The 18,588-nt window shown below is 44.5% G+C and overlaps 1 protein-coding gene across 2 annotated transcripts in view; it reads left to right on the top strand.

Moving 5' to 3' along the window:
* The window catches only part of STARD4 (StAR related lipid transfer domain containing 4), a 198,844-nt gene that overhangs the window by 140,615 nt on the left and 39,641 nt on the right, over positions 1-18,588 (top strand). For both annotated transcript variants that reach the window (XM_078675495.1, XM_078675496.1), the window contains one exon: positions 4,736-4,850. In XM_078675495.1, coding sequence (XP_078531621.1) covers positions 4,736-4,850 — 115 coding nt within the window. The remainder of the gene's footprint in view (positions 1-4,735; positions 4,851-18,588) is intronic.

Below are 18,588 nucleotides of genomic sequence, written 5' to 3'. Positions count from 1 at the left end.
CTGCTGCCAACTAAGGGCCGCCCTCAGCCAGGCCCCGCGCAGCCACAGGACCGGGACTGCAGATCAGACAATGAAGCAGCGGGAGGCCCCCTCTCCACACACACACCCAGGCCGTGACCAACGTGCCTGCACCAGGCCCGCGACATCAGGCCCTACAGGTTACAGTACAAATCCAATGTGACACGTTGTTGCAATAGGTGATTGTCGCAAAATAACTTTATATGTTCAGTGGGCAAGTAAATATGTTATAGGATCATTGTATCCTAATATCCCATCAGACACTTTTTTAAAGAACAGATTGGGGACTTTCTAGTGGTAGTTTGTATGATCTGTTTTTAATTGTTGTCCATGTAAGTCGTATTGCTTTCATTTAGAAACTCCAGCGAGGCTATCTTGTTAGCATAGACCTGTTCCCCTCTTCGCTTATGGATTTCTTAGTGTTCTTGTAAAAAACACATAGGAATATGTTAAGAATCATTTAAAAATCAATGTAAATGATGTGCAGGAATGTGTATGTTGGAACTTCCAGCCGTTTGTTTACTTTGTCACTCTTATCTCTCCAAGACACCACTCAGTCTGGGAAAATGTCTGCTGGAGGACTATATTCCATAGGCAGAGATAGATTTGTGGACTATGGAGATTGAATGACCCTAATATAAAAGTGGCCCAGGCTCCAGGACCCGATCTGCTATCACACTCATTTAGCTCACCGTTATATGTTGGTCATATAGAAAACAAGACTGACAGCAAGTGACCACATTTCAAGCAATATTTGCTTTTCAGGCAGTTACTATTGTACCTTACCCCCTCAATGTTGCAAATGTGCAAAGTGTAAATACCCAAGTGCCATATATCGTATTAGGACACATAACAGACAGAGTATCCTAAGTAAAACTCTTTTAATTGTTGTCGTTTCTGAGGCCGAATTACAATTAGAGAAAAATTGTAAATTTAATGAAGCCATTCATTATGTATGATTCGTTAACTATAATGCCTATATACCTACCAGCAATATAGCTTTCTTATACATGCATAGTGATCTCATGTAGCTATTCAATTATCCCAAAGTGGACAGTTTTACGTTTTTTAACCTTTAACAATATGCCATCTACCAGAATCAATAAACAAACACACCTGCTTCTTACTGGTAATGACCAGTTTGGGTTCTTTAATTACCAGCACAACCCCCTGGTGAAAGTAGCAATGGCCCTGCTCAGTATTACCCCTAATGTACACAAAATACTGTGTGTGTGTGTGTGAAATGATCCTCCTGCGCCCAACAGATTGCCACAAACGGCTTCACTCAGCTGGATAAATGTAATTAATCTTTGATAAGGTGTTATATGAAGGATGCATACAGAAATTCTGCGTGGACCAAAGCTTGGTTCACCTCTATGCTGAACGGATGAATTTGAGTAGTTCTTTCAATTCTGAGATTTTGAACTAATTCTAGCAGAGCCATTAGTAGAGAACTTCACATGAGATATACTCTCTGCTACATGAACTTAAACATTCACCTTGTTGGGTGATTCCAAATTGGTGAAATGTCCAATCTTAGTTATGAGAATGGTTTCTCATAGATCATAATGTTGCCAGGAGATGTGATATAGAACGGTTTAATACTTCAGAACTGTATGTGCTGATGGTATTCAAAGAAACATATTATATTTTATGCTACACCATTTGCTGCAAATAACCTCAATGACTTAACAGCACATTTTTTATTATCTCTGACTCGGAGAATTTAGTATGATTACCTCAATAATTTCTTTGGTTAGTTTATAAACACTTAGCCAGAAAACTGTGCAACATAGCCAAGAATACTTGCAGGGTTTTCTTTTTGTGTAGAGTCAAACTGACCAGGAGGCAACCCCCTAAATGTGCATTTAACGGGGTAACTGAGGTAAAGAGATCTGTACAATCAGTGGCAAGTAGGCAAGTGAGGTGTTAATTCAACAATACACGCAGTGGGGCTAGAGGTGGGACTTGTTCATTCACTCATAGAAGATTCACAGACCACAAAGCTGGTTTCCTTTGTGAAAGTTTGTTTAATTCCTGGAAATTATGATTATGTTTTTTCATGAATATTTATGTCATATTCAAGGAAATGTGTCAATACGTATTCAAGAGTAATTCGTACTTGGCACAGAAGTAAGAAACTCTTCTTCCTGTGTAACATACACTTAAATACATAAAAAGCTTTGTGCCTAGGCCTAGTATGTTCATTTGTCATATGCGCCATGTGAAATGTATAAAACAGTAGTAAGGTACTTCACAGTTTTTTAGTTTTACCTTTAATCTTATGGACTACAAGTGTACAGTGTCTTGCACCTGTTAAACAGAAGATCATGACATGAATTGTGAGAGCATATATTTGTGTAAACTGTAATATATATATCTATATAGTCACTGAATAAAACCAAAGCTTACGGGGAAGTTATAGCTAGGAAATAGAATTAACAAACGTAGAAATTCACTGAAAAAACAAAAGGTTACAGAAACATTATAGTTAAGCTCAGATTTTAGTCTTAAGAAAACAGTTAAATTCAGCTGTTATAGCTCCCTGAGCTAACAATAACTTATGCCTCTGCAATGCACTGCTTATGACCTCACATAGCGCATCACTGATGACATATCAAATGACATCACTGATGACATCAAAAATGCTTTTTTGCCCTGCTGGGACGCTCTGGGACCCTAGGACCAAGGCTCAGGGGGTTAGAGTATTCCTACCCTGCCCCCTTTCCTATTTTTTTGTGTGTTTTTTGGGGCTGGACTGTAGCTGAATCCGAAGAAAGCTGTCGGCACTTCCTGGTTGAAATATTGGCAGCCAATCAGAGCTCTGTAGATCTCTGCACAAGCTCATCATTATTGCATTGGGGAATGAGTTCTTCAAAATTAACCGGCACACGCTGTCTTCTGATATGCTGTTAATATCAGCCAAGGATATTAAAAAATACTGAAAATAAGTATATGCAAAATAAAAATAATTGAACATTGAATCACTCCTGTGATCACTTTTGGTGTGCCGTTCTGAAGGGGATGTATTCGCAGTTTCTGCATACACAACCTGAGGATCTCTGCACAAGCTCATCATTATTCGCGAAGGCTTCGCGATCGTGGATATACAAATTTAAATATCTTTTCATTTCTCACAAACTACTGAACGGATTTATACCAGATAACAAAAAAAGTAACCTACAACCTGAAAGCAACCTTTCTGCGGAATTCGGTGTAATTCTGTCCAATGGTTCAGGCGGCAGGCGTGTCAAAAGACTCTCTGGGAATTGACATGGGAAACGCACTTTTTTGACCCCTCTTTTTCTCATCCACCTCTCTATATAGAACTAGAATTAGTGGCACACTTTTTTGGGAAAATGTAATGAAGATTTGTCAACCAGCATTAAAGGCAAGTCAAAAAACGCTTTTCCTATGGAAATATGATCCTATCTATAACTGCCAGTAGGTTTTTGTCATTTTACAGCTGGGCATGGACAGCACTGCACTAGTCCTATGCTTAAAGACTTTGAGGTAGAAATGGCAAAAGACTTTGGCCATATGCATGAACACATTTTCCCATAGACACAGAATGGGCAAAACCCTTTGATGCATCAGGCCCTTTGTCCCTTTCTATCTTGCGTGGACGGCACTGTGCTAATCCTATGCTTAAAGACTTTCATAGGAAAGCAGACATTTGAGGTGGCAGATCTAGAGTGTCGCTGGTGTTGAGGCTGCCCTATACAGGATACTGCTTTCCACAAAAACTTGAGAACTATCCAGAGTTTTCTGCTTTTCTTTTATGCATAATGTATGCATCACTCTATGCCTGAAAGGGTATTGTTTTGACGTGTACTGGGTGCTCCCTTGTGTCTGGACAAAGCTATAACTCTCTGAAGAGCTCTAATGAGAGCGAAACACGTCAGGGGTTTCTTTTATACATTTCAGGTTGGCTTGGTTGGTATTTTACCAATTCAAAGCTGTAATACTGTGCCTGGAGTGGTAAAATGCCTTGGTAATTTTACAGCCTGGCATGGACAGCACTGTGTTAGTCCTATGTTTAAAGATTTTGCTGTAGAAATGACAAACAACTTTGTCCCTTTTTATCTCTGCGTGAATGGCACTATGCTAATCCTATGCTTAAAGACTTTGATAGAAAAGCAGACATTTGAGGTGAGTAGATCTAGAGTGTCGCTTGTGTTGAGGGTGCTGTATACAGGAGCAGCTTTCCACCTAAACTTGAGAATTACCCAGAGTTCTCAGATTCTCTTTTTTGCATATATATGTGTATATATATCTATATATATGTCTACTCATCTCCTTGTAAAGCTGGCATTCAACCGGATTGTCGGGGGTGCTCATGAAATGCCCAGGCATATTACATCCAGATACTTCCCTTACTGATAACAACAGAACGGCACTACAGGCGATGCTTTGAATTATTTTTATTCAAATTCCAATATTACAGCGAACTTGGCAGATCACCATTAAGGTTTGCAAAAGATTTTCTGTAGGGAAAGAAATGAAAAACACACAAAAAATTGTTTTATTAATCCTAAATGTAATTGAGACACAATGGTTGACATATATTTGTTAAGATTTTTATCTCGTTGAAAATAAGGAAAAAACACTTAATTTGCAAGTGTGTTCTACATTTTCTTTTTGTTATGAATGTTCTTAAAAACGTCAATAAAACGGAATAAATATTACATCTCATTTTGTCTTCTCTTCAATTCAGGGTTGCTGCATGATGCGTTACACTACTGCTGGCCAGCTTTGGAACATCATTTCTCCTCGAGAATTTATTGATTTCTCATACACCACGCAGTATGAAGATGGCCTTTTATCATGCGGTACTTATTCAGTATTGAGAATTGTTTACCTTCATGCAGTCCTTTAAATGATTGGTTTATCTGCAGCTTATTTTGTGTGACCAGCAGTTCAATCATTTTAAATCAAATACTCCTTTAATCTTTAAGTCCCTACTATTGCTAACCAATGATCTTCTACCACCTGGATTTATTAGTGGAAAATGTTTATTAAGCGTTAATAAAACAAAGATGTGTATAGCTGGTACATTGTATACATTCACAGTTTCACCACTCCCCGCTTAGTTACATACTCAGGGCCAGAGTTATCAAACTTTCACTCAGCGCAACGCAGCAAGACACCTTGCTGCTCTGCGTGAAAGAGGGAGGGCAGGAATGCTCCATATCTATCAAGTCATGGCACGTTCCTGTCCTCTGCCTGCTTTGTACACAATTAGCAGCCTGGCGCCAAAGCTGGCACGCTTGCATCATGGTGCAAGGGTGCCTGTATTGAAGGCAGGATTGTTTTTGTGAAGGAAGTGACACCTTCCTGCACAAAAATAATCCCTAGAGGTATTGTTCTCTTTCTGTGTGTGCTGCAGAATACAGCACTCGTAGAAAGAGGAAAAAAATGGGGAGAAGTAAAGATATCTTTCCTTGTTATACATTCCCAGGTAAATCTAGGAATGCGCCAAAATCGATGGGTGGATGCTTGGAAACACCCACGCTCCACCCATGGAACAACTCCTTGAGCCTGTCGGAAGCCAGCCGGAATGTCCAGCCGGTTTCAAAACTGACAGTGTCCATGGTAGTGAGGCTGTCGGTCTTGAAACCGCATTTGGAGGCTTTCTGAGCCTCATCGTAATGAGGCCCAGTGTTTGTTCTACCTCCCCATTAGAGATTGTTGGTTCCACCATTGTGTATAGGTAGCCTATCCTCGGGCGAGAGAGACTGTACCATTATGTTTGAGGCTTTACTCACAAAGAAAAGGTTTTATGATGTTATAGTCACTCTGTGCCTTCTCACAATTTCCTTGGCATGATGGGGAAAACAGTTTATGCTGCTGGGAGACCATTTCAACATCCTCATCCGTCCAACAGTTCCAAAGGCTCTCGAGCCCTCGTAAGTTATTTTCAATATAGTGTGTGTTTCGGTCAAATTGGGAATTTGTTTTTTAATGTGTGAATTTAAGAACAAAGCCTTGAAACTGGTCATTAAGGGCAGGTTATGCATAGAAAAGAATGGAGCACCTCCGTCGATTAAAACATGGCATAGTTTACATCTGCACTTGAGAGCCTAATTGCCATTAAACATCCTGCTATTGCCTACGTACCTTGTCCTATTGAACGCAATGTTGCTTAGTGTACTTTATAGTACAGCTGTGTCTGTGAAGTGTGCACTTTGATTTCTTTATAGCTCAAAATGATCTCAGTTGAAGGGGACATTAATTCTTAAATACCACTATTAATGTTCCTGTTTCATTCACTTTCATGACTTACTTATTTTCTAAAACGAAGACACTTAGAGATATTTGTATCCTAGAAAAACATAAACAATTGATTCTGGCTAGAAGTTACCATGAACAAACTGTGGTCTTTAATACAGACACATGTTGAAAATAAATATAAATTCTAGCATTATTTTCAATATGTAATTTAATCACAGCGCTACGCACTATATACGTTTAGAGCATGTTACAGGTTTTATTCCTCCAGTTGTGCCAAAATAAATGTAAAGGAGTCTTCAAAGATGTTGAGAAGTGGTATCCTTTGATGTGGTGATTCGTCAGCTCTTTCCTGGATTGGAGGCAGGTCAGGCGTTCTGAAGGTAATAGGGATATAGTACCAGATCCTGAGTGCATCTATCAATCAATCAATCAATCAACAACATTTGTAGAGAGCACTAAATACCCGTGAGGGTCTCAAGGCACTGGGGGTGCTACTGATCCAAGAGCCAGTTCTTGAGTAGACTCCTGAAGGTCAGTAGGTCTTGGGTCTGTCGTAGGTTCAGTGGGAGGGTGTTCCAGGTCTTGGCAGCGAGGTGGGAGAAGGACCTCCCACCGGTGTTTTTTCTTCGGAAGCGCAGGATGGTGGTGAGTGCGAGGTCGGCGGAGCGGAGCTGGCAGTTGGGGGTGTAGAAGGATAGTCGTTTGTTGAGGTAGGCTGGGCCGGTCTTGTGGAGTGCCTTGTGTGTGTGGATGAGGAGCTTGAAGGATATCCTCTTGTTGACGGGTAGCCAGTGCAGGTTTCTCAGGTGGGGGGTGATGTGGCTGTGGCGTGGTACGTCGGGGATCAGTCGTGCCGAGGCATTTTGGATGCACTGCAGTCGTTTGATGAGCATGGTCGGGACTCCTGCGTAGAGGGTGTTTCGGTAGTCGAGTCTGCTACTGATGAGGGCCTGGGTGACTGTTGTTATTGTTTCTGTCGGGATCCACCTGTAGATTTTGCGGAGCATGCTGAGGGTGTTGAAACAGGAGGAGGAGATGGCATTGACTTGCTTGGTCATGGAGAGCGTTAAGTCAAGGATGATTCCTAGGTTACGTGCGTGGTCGGTGTGTGGCGGGGCTGCCCCCAGTGCCATCGCCCACCAGGAGTCGGCCCAGGCTGAGGGGTTGGAGCCGAGGATGAGGACTTCCGTTTTGGCCGTGTTCAGCTTCAGTCAGCTGGTTTTCATCCAGTCGGCGACGGCCTTCATTCCTTCGTGGAGGTTGGCTTTGGCGGTGTTGGGGTCCTTGGTGAGGGAGAGGATCAGTTGAGTGTCGTCGGCGTAGGAGATTATGTTGAGGTCGTGCTGTCGGGCGCCGTGCGTGAGCGGGCCCATGTAAATGTTGAACAGTGTCAGGCTGAGGGAGGAGCCCTGGGGTACACCGCAGATGATCTCGGAGACTTCAGATCGGAATGGGGGTAGGCGGACGCTCTGGGTTCTGCCGGAGAGGAAGGAGGTGGTCCATTCCCGGGCTCTGTCTCGGATCCCTACGGCGTGGAGGCGTGTGCGTAGTGTGCGGTGGCAGACGGTGTCGAAGGCGGTGGAGAGGTCCAGGAGGATGAGGGCTGTGGTCTCACCATTGTCCAGCAGTTTCCTGATGTTGTCGGTTGCAGCGATGAGGGCAGTCTCGGTGCTGTGGTTGCTGCGAAATCCTGACTGGGAAGGGTCCAGGATTCTGTTTTCTTCGAGGTATTGGGTTAGCTGTATGTTGACGATCTTCTCGATGACCTTGGCCGGGAACGGGAGCAGAGAGATGGGCTGGAAGTTCTTGAGGTCTTTAGGGTCAGCCTTGGGTTTTTTGAGTAGGGCGTTGATCTCGGCGTGTTTCCAGCTTTCTCGAAAGGTTGCGGTCTCGAGGGAGAGATTGATGACGTTGCGCAGGTGGGGTGCGACGGAGCTGCTGGCTTTGTTGAAGATGTGGTGCGGAAATGGGTCTGATGAGGAGCCGGAGTGGATTGTGCTCATGGTCTTGATGGTGTCATCGATGCTCACCCTGGTCCAGGCTAGCAGGGGGTCGTGGTCGATAGTGTGCGGAGAGTTTGTTGTGTTGCTGTCTGTTGGGGCTGTCTGGGTGTTGAAGCTGTGGTGGATGTCTGCTATCTTGCGGTGAAAGAAAGTAGCAAGGGAGTCGCACAGGGTTTGCGACGGCGGGATGTCGCTGGGGTTGAAGAGTTCCTTCACGATGTTAAAGAGCTCCTTGCTATTGTGTGCGTTGTTGTCGAGGCGGTCCTTGAAGGAGGTCCTTGTGGCCGGTCCTGATGAGGTGGTGGTGGTTGTGGGTGGTGGGCTGCGTGGCTGTCGGGGGTCTGTTCGCTGAGCCATTTCTTCTCTAGCTTTTGGCAGGCTCACTTGGAGGCTAGGAGTTCTGGGGTGAACCAGCTGGCCCTCTTGCTGGTATCTCTGTGGGGGGTTTCCTCAGCGGGGCGAGGGTGTTGGCGCAGTCGTCGATCCAGCGTCTGAAGTTGCGGGCAGCGTCGTCGGTGTTGGAGGGTTCGGTGAGTGGGCTGAGAGCGAGGTTTGCGTGAAGTTGGTCTTCGGTGATTTTTAACCAGCAACAGCGGGGGATATGTTGGGTGCGGTGGTGTATGGTGGGTTTCTGGAAGGAGAAGTGGATGCAGCGGTGGTCGGTCCAAAGGAGTTTGGTGTTGTGGCTGAAGGCAACAGTGGGGCTTGTGGAGAAGATGGGGTCAAGCGTGTAGCCTGCGGAGTGGGTGGGCGTTGTGACAAGTTGTCTCAGTCCGAGGTTGGCGAGGTTATCGATCAGGGTTGTCGAGTTGCTGTCGTTGTTGTTCTCCAGGTGAAAGTTCAGGTCTCCGAGGAGGATGTAGTCGGTGGAGGTCAGGGCGTGCGTGTTGATGAAGTCGGCTATGGAGTCGTTGAACTGGGGTCGGGGTCCGGGGGGTCTGTAGATGAGGGTGCCTCTGAGGGTGGAGTTGGGGTCTGTGTGGATCTGGAAATGCAGGTGTTCGGCGGAGCTGAAAGTGTCATTGTTGCTGGGCGAGACCTTGGTGCTGTTCTTGTGGACGATGGCGTTTCCTTATCCGACTCCGTTGATGCGGTCTCTGCGGGTGATCTTGTGGCCGGCAGGGATGGCTATGGCCATGTCGGGTGCGGAGGAGTCATTCATCCAAGTCCGGTGATGTTGTGTTGTGCAGGTTCCAGAGCTCGACAGCGTGTTTGCGTACTGAGCGGGTGTTCAGTAGGATGCATTGGAGATGGTTGAGGTCTTTCTTGGCGGGTTCTTCGGTGGCTCTGATGCTGATGTAGCTGCAGTTCCGGCAGGTGAAGGGACCGTGTGTGCGTTATGGGGTGGCCTTGAAGCAGGTGTGGGTCCTACCGGGGTTGAGAGCGTGGAGTGTGCTGGCGTCGTAGCGGTGGTGGTCATCGTGGCCGGTGCGGGGAGCAGGGGTTCTGGCGCTGGGCGCGGTCCGGGCACAGACGGGCTTGCCTTAGGCACGCCTTCGGCCGCACAGCGGCCGCCATATATGGGCATGTGGGAGGGAGGAGCAGCTGGGAGGCGGGAGGCAGGGGCAGCGAATGGCAGAGAGGGGGCAGGGCGGGAACGGGGCAGCGAGGAAGAGACAGCATAAAAATGGGCACAAGATACAAAAATCAAACAGAAGAAAAACGGGCAAAACAATGGTAGTGAGGGGGAGACAGAGGAGAAAAATGGGCACAAGATACAGAAAATCAGCAGAAAAAAACGGGCAAAACAATGGCAGTGAGGGCGAGACAGAGGGAAAAACTGGCACAAGATGCAAAATCAAAATAGAAGAAAAACGGGCAAAACAATGGCAGCGAGGGGGAGACAAAAGGCAAAACGGGCACAAGATACCAAATCGAGCAGAAGGTAAAAACAGTGGCCAAAACAATGGCAGCGAGGGGGAGACAGAGGCAAAAGAGGGCACAAGACCACTGGCCACCAGGGATGATGCGCAGGTGGTAGCCTGGGGTTGGAGGAGGGCCTCAACTTTCAGCAGCGTCAGGGCACACAGGCGGAGCTGTGTGGTGGGGGAGCGACCTACCAGCAGGTCAAGTGCATAGATAGAGATGGTCTGTTTCATGTTTTTTTCTTTCTTATATTTCTTTGTCTCCAGCCTGTTGATGTCCTAGCTCAGTGTGTGTCGTGTCTCCAGCCTGTTGATGTCCTAGCTCAGTGTGTGTTAAGATCCACTAGAGATGTTTAGTTTCTTAGTGAGATAAGTAGGATGCCATTTGTAGAGGCTTTGTAGATTATGCAGCTTGTCCTGATGATGATACAGCCTGAAAAGGAATCCAGGGGAGTTTCATAATGTTTTTGTTGATTCGTTAAAGTATATTCAGATCGTCAAAGAGAAGTGCCATGGCATGCAGAATGTCTTTCAGGGGGGTCGGTGCAGTATTTCGAGGTGATGGAGTAAGGCATTGCCTCTTTCCAAATATAAGAGTTCAAAGGCTTTGACAGCAGTTCTGAAATCACTTGGAGGGATGAAAGCTTTCACTTTTTTCAAGAGGTAGAGCTGATACCACGTTATCTTGGTCTTCATGGCAAGGTGTTTCCTTAGGGGGAAATAATTGTCGAGGGGTAAACCATGTGGCTTCCCATTAGTTGCTAGTTAGGTGTTGAAGCCATTCATGTTGATGTTATTCGGGGTGATGTTGTTGAGCCAGGTTTTATCAGAAGTAGCGTGGCACCTGCATCCTTACACAAAGCATTATATAATTGTATTCCAGATTACTGGTATAAATAGGAATGCAGTGCGCGTTATTTGGTTTTCACTTATTGGGTTATGATTTGCAGCAACGATGCCTTAATTTGAAGCACAATGTCGCCTATTGGAGCCAATTAATTACAGACCAAATTAAATTGCACTCTTATAAATCAGATGTACTGGAGAGCAGTTTAAGAATACACTTTCAATGGTATGCAGAGTTTTGCCTAATATACTTTTGCATCCATTCAAGAATTCATTCATATGCAATCCTCTCGCATCCATGTGGATTTATTATGACATTTGCTTCCTAGGAAAGTAATATGGAGATGTAGCCCAATTTCCCACCGATTAAGTGACTAATTCTTCTTTGCTACTAATGTCACAAATGCTAGCCATATTCTATCAATATGGCCTACCCTATAGGAGCTGAGTAAACCAGATTGTAAACCAGATCTTGGGTCAGAGCTGTAAATAAAGCCCTTTGAAAATGTGCCCCATGGTTTATTCAACCCAAAACGAGAGCTCCACAAGTTTCTGCCTTATTCTATACCCTCAAATGAGAACCATGTAGGCATTCTTCAGGACCGATCCCCTCTCTGCTAACAATACTCTCTATCTTGGGGGGAAAAAATGATTCATGAAATGGTACTATACCAATGGAAGTTTGTCTGGATTTAGTGCCAACGGGCTGGAGTACCTGCACTTGTCAAACGATAAGAATACAATTATTCCACATTGAATAATATAAGACATGACAATTTAGGGATTTAGGTGTGGAGTGAGTCTGCTGGCAGATCGGGGAACTTACACTTATGATACAGCAAACCTTTTAAAGTAATACACACAGTGTCAGAGTCAAGTGAACACAGCAAACATTTTTCCACTCATGAAATTGATGCAGAGTTCTAACCCATATTGAAGTTAGTTAGACCTCAAGCAATCTGTGTTTTCGAGAGATAAACATCACACTAGATATATAAAGTCATCTGCGGTTAATGCTGGGAACATGGTACTCGTGTTTTTTCAGCCCAAAACGCTTACTCTGGTTATCAATGTAATTATCCTGTATGACCTGGAAAGGGCAGTTAAGGACTATGAACAACTAATGGGCTTCTCTACCTGTAAATATCCATACCTATAAATATCCAGACTAAGGGGCCGATTAGGATGGCGGACGGAAAGCCTCCGGACCGCCAGTCTCGCAGGAAATGGCCGTCCGACTGCGCCGTGGGGAAACCGGCGGTGCTATTAGGATTCCCCTCCAGCAAAACAAGGCCGTGGCGGACGGATGTCTCCAAAGACCGACGACCGCGGATGGAACCATAGAAAAAACGACCGCCGTGGACGGAGTGGCCGCGGTAACAGGCCCAAACGCCGACAGTGCAGCGGAGTCCGTCCGTGGGCTGTCAGTGGTGTTGCGTGGGCGGCGTGTGCCTGATGCGCGGGGGGGTGATTGTGCTGAGGTGGGACTGGTGTGGGTGCACTTGTCTGTGTTCCTGTCCCCACCAGGGTGTCTGGTGTGGACAGGTACCAGTGTTCATGCATGCTGCGGCGTGGTATGTGTGTATTGCATGCTTGCGTACCTGCGGCGGCGTCCACGACGGTGCATGACTTGCTGGTAGTGAAGTAGGAAAAGGGCCGGGAAGGCATGTAGGGCTGGGTCCATGGCGCTCGGGTCCGTGCGGTTGGTCTCGTGGCAATGCTTTCCCTCTCCGTTGTGGTGCTTCCGCCGTCTATGAGAAGGAGGTGTTTCCGCTGCGGTGTTCTGGTTTGTTTGCGACATCGTAATATTGCGGACGGTCAGGACGTCATTCCGCACGGCGGTGAGTCTGAATTGGCTCCGTCCGCCGTGGTGTCTGGTGTGTTCCCGCAGCGGTCCATGTTTTTACGCGGCGGACGGTAAATGTGCCCAGTTCCCCTTCTAATATGGCGGACGGAAGGCCCGCTGCTGGCGGACGATGAGGTGCATTTTCCGCCGCCGCCAGCCCAGTGGTCATGCATCCGTCCGCCATCCCAATCGGCCTCTATGTGTGTATTCTATATGCATACCAGAAATCCCGTACAACAGCCTAAAAGTAGTTGGATGATACATCACACATTAGGGTTATACAAATGTGGTCACTGTAGGATGTGTAGGTGGGCATTAGATGAAACCAAAAAGTTCAGAAATGGAGATATAGAGGAATATGAAAAAAGATCAAACATTATTTGTAATACTAAATTTGTAGTGTACTTTATTCTAGGCAATTGTAATCGTATCTTGGTAGGGAAGCACGATAAGAGCCTCAAGAGATAGGGTTGGAGAACATATGAGGGAACTTAAATCGAATGATATATGATACCCAATAGCTGGTCATACCAGGGAATGTGCAGCTCAAGCACAAAATAGGAGCTTTAAGGGCCATATGTATCAACATCCTCTTTGCGATTCTCAAATAGCAATTTTTTAGAAATCGCTATTTGAGAATTGCAAAACGGGATGTATTAAAGAAATCACAATTTTTTGGCGAATTCTTAGTATTCCTTAATTGCGATTAGCAAATTGTGAAATCGCAATTAAGGAATACTTTCCCATTAATTTCTATGGTCCAGGAGGCCCATGGGAATGAATGGGAAGTCATTCTCAATTTGCGATTCCTTAATTTTGCGATGAGAAAACAGCGTTTAGCGATTTGTTTTATTTGCAAACGCTGTATTTTTTCGAATCACAGCATTTGCGAATGAAAAATCCTTTGATACATATGCCCCATGGTTCTTTGGAATAGATCATGTGATCAGGGACCCCGTAAGGGAGGAATAGAGAGTTGTGTCTCAGACTAAGAAAAGCTACGTGGATAATGAGATTGAGGGTGGTTGACAATGGTTTAAACAATGACCACGAATTACAATATTTTCTGGGGTATTAAATGTTTGCGTTAACGTATGTAATGTGGCATTGGCACTATTGCCCCTCCATCACAAGGTTTGGAGTTGTGTTATATAGATTTTTGAATTTGGTGTAATAGCCCTATCAAAAACCTTTATTGAACACGTTTTTAGCTTACATAGAAAGGGTATCTTACATCAATACTATATCTGTATGCACATCACGAGAAATTACCGTTCACATTCCATCTAGTTTATTACAGTCTGGCATCTGCTCTAACCCGCAGATCATGTTTGAGAGCAATTTATTGATGTATCACAAAACTCCATCTTGTTGGGGAGTGTGGTTGCAGGGGGTCGTGTCACATCAGCAGCAGATTCAACAAGGCAATCGTGTAGGCCATGGGGGAATGCTTATCCTCGTTGTGTGTCTCTTTCCAGGCGTGGGGGGGAACCACGCACATCTGGTCTGGGTATCAGTTTCTGGGGTGTGTGGGTTCAGGCTTGGTGTTCCCTAAGAAAGTTCACCAGAGGCTCCCAAATATCTCTTGGGCGAGATGATGTCGGGAGAAGTTCAGCATAGGTCGTGAGCTGATCCCTGCAGTAGATAAGGTCAGTCATCCAGTCATTGAATTTTGGGGCTCGTCCTCTTCCCCATCTGCAGGCCACCCTATGTTTGGCTAATAATAGTCCCATTGCTATGAATCGTCTGTAAAGTGCTTGTATGTCAGCTGTATGGCCAAGGAGTGCCAGCAAGGGGGATAAGGGGAGAGTGGTGCCTATAATTTGGGAAAGGGCAGTGATCACTGCGCCCCAGTACTCATATACCCCAGGGCATCGCCAAGTCAGGTGCCGGAAGTCCGCTCCTGCCTATCGACATCTCTCACATCGGTCGTCTTGTCTCAATTTGTACATGTGCAGTCGAGAGGGTGTGTGATAAGTCCAGAGCAAATATTTGAAGTGTAGTATTCGTAAGAGGCTGTTTGCTGGAATGGCTTTCGTTTGGGTGCAGTAATATGCCCATTGCTTGTCTGTCAGGGGTGATTCCAAGTCCAGATCCCATGCCTCTCTTGCCCCATGTTTTAACTGTGTCCTCTTAAGTAATGCAGCTCGGTAAAATCTAGATACCGTGTGTGCTGGACCCGCCATTTTAAGTAGGGTGTGTAGTGCTTCTATTGTGGAAGGTTCTTGGGGAAATCTGAGACATGTGCTCTGATTTCATGTTTCAGTCTTATATATAGGAACATCTCCAGAGTGGTGAGTTGTCCCCAGTGAGAAGATCTTCGCACACCACAAAAGCCCTCTCCTTCTCGATATATAGATCGCCCCAACAATTTATATTCCTCCTGCGAAGCATTTACCGGCACACCACCTCATGAGTGACTGCTTCTTGTGCGAGGTAGGGGAGTGGCAAGAGAGGAGAGTATAGTATAGGCTTCCCCGCCGATCTGGCCGACGTTCCCATGCATGATTGATACAAGTTACTGTGTGGTGCATCGCCTGCTCCTCAGGGACTCGGTTGCCCAAGAAGAAGCAATTCAGTTTCAGTTGAATATATAAATGATTTAATGAAATTAATCTTCTTTCATATTTGTCAACTTCTTTACATTTTTCATATGGATTAGGATCCAATGCATTTCAGGCAATGTCATTATATGGTATCCAATGCATTTCGGGCACTTTACTCATGCCCTTCATCAGGGAATCGCCACTGAAAACATAATGTAATACTAGTTTGTCAAATGGTAACAAACAAAGAATAAAACATAATCATGGTGATTCATTTCATACGGTGATGGCTATACTTCGTATACATCTAAAACGTACAGTGATGTTTATAGTTTCAAAATGTTATCAGAGGTACATTAAGCAAGGTAAAATAAAAAGTAAAGCGGCGTGTCACTCACAAGCCTTTCCTCAAGTGGTTGGGTTACATCTGTGAAAAAATGTATAGTGTGGGGTTAGCGTTATACTGGGTGTTTAGCGCGGGAAAGCTTCAAAAGGGCCATCAGCCCATCCGCTGGTGAAAAACTAACCTGATGGGTTGGGGATTTAAATCCGTGAAGAAATCTTCTGTAACAACAGTGCGGGCGAGTTGCCGGCGGTGCTTTGATATGTTGTGAAAGTTCCGATCACGTGAGCATAAACATGGTCAAAAGACTATCGAAAACTTCAATGGGAGTGTTAAGCGGGAGGGTGCTTCAGGTAAAACGTGAGGTTGAAAAACAAAGATGCGTTACTGGAATGGGGGTGAAAAAATTAGTATGAAAAAAATTGGGAAAGCTGTGGGATGGTCCAGAAATAATTGTAGTAAAGAAATGATCAAAAATAAAAATAACGCTGGCGGGACTCGAACTTTCAGGTGGCCATGTTGGTTGCGGGGAAGCTCTATGTGTAGAGCTAATCCGGGAATGGGTAATATGGTTGTGTTTGGTAGTGTCTAGTGGTAGATGGATCTAGCACATTGTAAGCACAGTTCAGTCATGAGAACAATGTTTATGTTTATAAGTAACATGCCAGTTCGATTCTTTCATTTAAACCTGCCGGTTTCTGGGTAGACAGTCTATGAATCCAAAAGTTCTCTCTTTTGAGGAGGTGTTTGGTGTTGTCTCTCCCCTCTATTCTCTGGGCTGTCTCAAGTATGATGAACTTGATTTGGGAAACGTTGTGGTCTGCTTCTGTGAAGTGCGCTGATAATGCTGACTTCGTGTTTTTCAATCGTATGTTAGATTTGTGTTCTGTTAGGCGCACGTTTATTCGACGTTCTGTTTTCCCGACGTACATCTTGCCACATGGGCATCTTATTCCATAGATCAAGTTGCTAGTGTCACACGTAGCATTTACCTTTAGTTTTATTAGATGACCTTTCATTGGGTGGTTAATGGTGTTGCCTCTTATTATACTGTTGCAGTTGCCTCAATTCAGACAAGGTTTAGTTCCTGAGTATGTGATGATTTCAGAAGGCTTGCTCTGTAGAATCTCGCCAATATTCCTAGCTCTAGTAAATGCAAATAGTGGTGGAGTACTAAAAGATTGTTTGAAGTCTGGTTCCATGTTTAATATTGGCCAATGCTTCAGAATCACTTTTTTGAATTTCTTGCTGGCTGTTGAAAAATTTGAGACTGCCGCAGTTCGCTGTTGTAGAGGTTTGCTTCTGGGTGTTAGAAGTGTTGTTCTGTCTATTTTTTCGATCCTTGCTTTGGTGTTTTCCATTAATGTTTGAGGGTACCCTCTGTTGATGAATTTTTTGGTGGTTTCCTTAAGTCTTATGTTGAGAGTGTTTTCCTCTGAGGTAATTCTTTTGACTCTGGCCATCTGAGAGAAAGGTAAATTTCTTATCTAGTTTCCCAAATCAAGTTCATCATACTTGAGACAGCCCAGAGAATAGAGGGGAGAGACAACACCAAACACCTCCTCAAAAGAGAGAACTTTTGGATTCATAGACTGTCTACCCAGAAACCGGCAGGTTTAAATGAAAGAATCGAACTGGCATGTTACTTATAAACATAAACATTGTTCTCATGACTGAACTGTGCTTACAATGTGCTAGATCCATCTACCACTAGACACTACCAAACACAACCATATTACCCATTCCCGGATTAGCTCTACACATAGAGCTTCCCCGCAACCAACATGGCCACCTGAAAGTTCGAGTCCCGCCAGCGTTATTTTTATTTTTGATCATTTCTTTACTACAATTATTTCTGGACCATCCCACAGCTTTCCCAATTTTTTTCATACTAATTTTTTCACCCCCATTCCAGTAACGCATCTTTGTTTTTCAACCTCACGTTTTACCTGAAGCACCCTCCCGCTTAACACTCCCATTGAAGTTTTCGATAGTCTTTTGACCATGTTTATGCTCACGTGATCGGAACTTTCACAACATATTAAAGCACCGCCGGCAACTCGCCCGCGCTGTTGTTACAGAAGATTTCTTCACGGATTTAAATCCCCAACCCATTAGGTTAGTTTTTCACCAGCGGATGGGCTGATGGCCCTTTTGAAGCTTTCCCGCGCTAAACACCCAGTATAACGCTAACCCCACACTATACATTTTTTCACAGATGTAACCCAACCACTTGAGGAAAGGCTTGTGAGTGACACGCCGCTTTATTTTTTATTTTACCTTGTTTAATGTACCTCTGATAACATTTTGAAACTATAAACATCACTGTACGTTTTAGATGTATACGAAGTATAGCCATCACCGTATGAAATGAATCACCATGATTATGTTTTATTCTTTGTTTCTTACCATTTGACAAACTAGTATTACATTATGTTTTCAGTGTCGATTCCCTGATGAAGGGCATGAGTAAAGTGCTCGAAATGCATTGGATACCATATAATGACATTGCCTGAAATGCATTGGATCCTAATCCATATGAAAAATGTAAAGAAGTTGACAAATATGAAAGAAGATTAATTTCATTAAATCGTTTATATATTCAACTGAAACTGAATTGAGTGAAAGTACTTTTTCCCTCAATGGGAAAGACAACCAACATGTGTGCCTTAAAAGGATGATCTTGGATACCATCCGATTTCACATCTAAGCATTAACGAGACGACGTTGGACCCTCGTCGTCACTTTTAGGAGCACCATAAAAACATTTCCTACCTCAACAAACATTGTTATAATCACAGCTGTGCATCTACCCAACATTCTATTATTGTCCAAGAAGAAGGCCATGGGTATGAGTGTCATGTAGCCCTGCTCAATGGCCAAGTGT

The sequence above is a fragment of the Lissotriton helveticus genome, chromosome 2_1 (assembly GCF_964261635.1).
Source record: "Lissotriton helveticus chromosome 2_1, aLisHel1.1, whole genome shotgun sequence".
NCBI lineage: Eukaryota > Metazoa > Chordata > Amphibia > Caudata > Salamandridae > Lissotriton > Lissotriton helveticus.
Note: the sequence above shows the minus strand (reverse complement) of the source record. Positions and strands in the feature narration are given on the sequence as shown.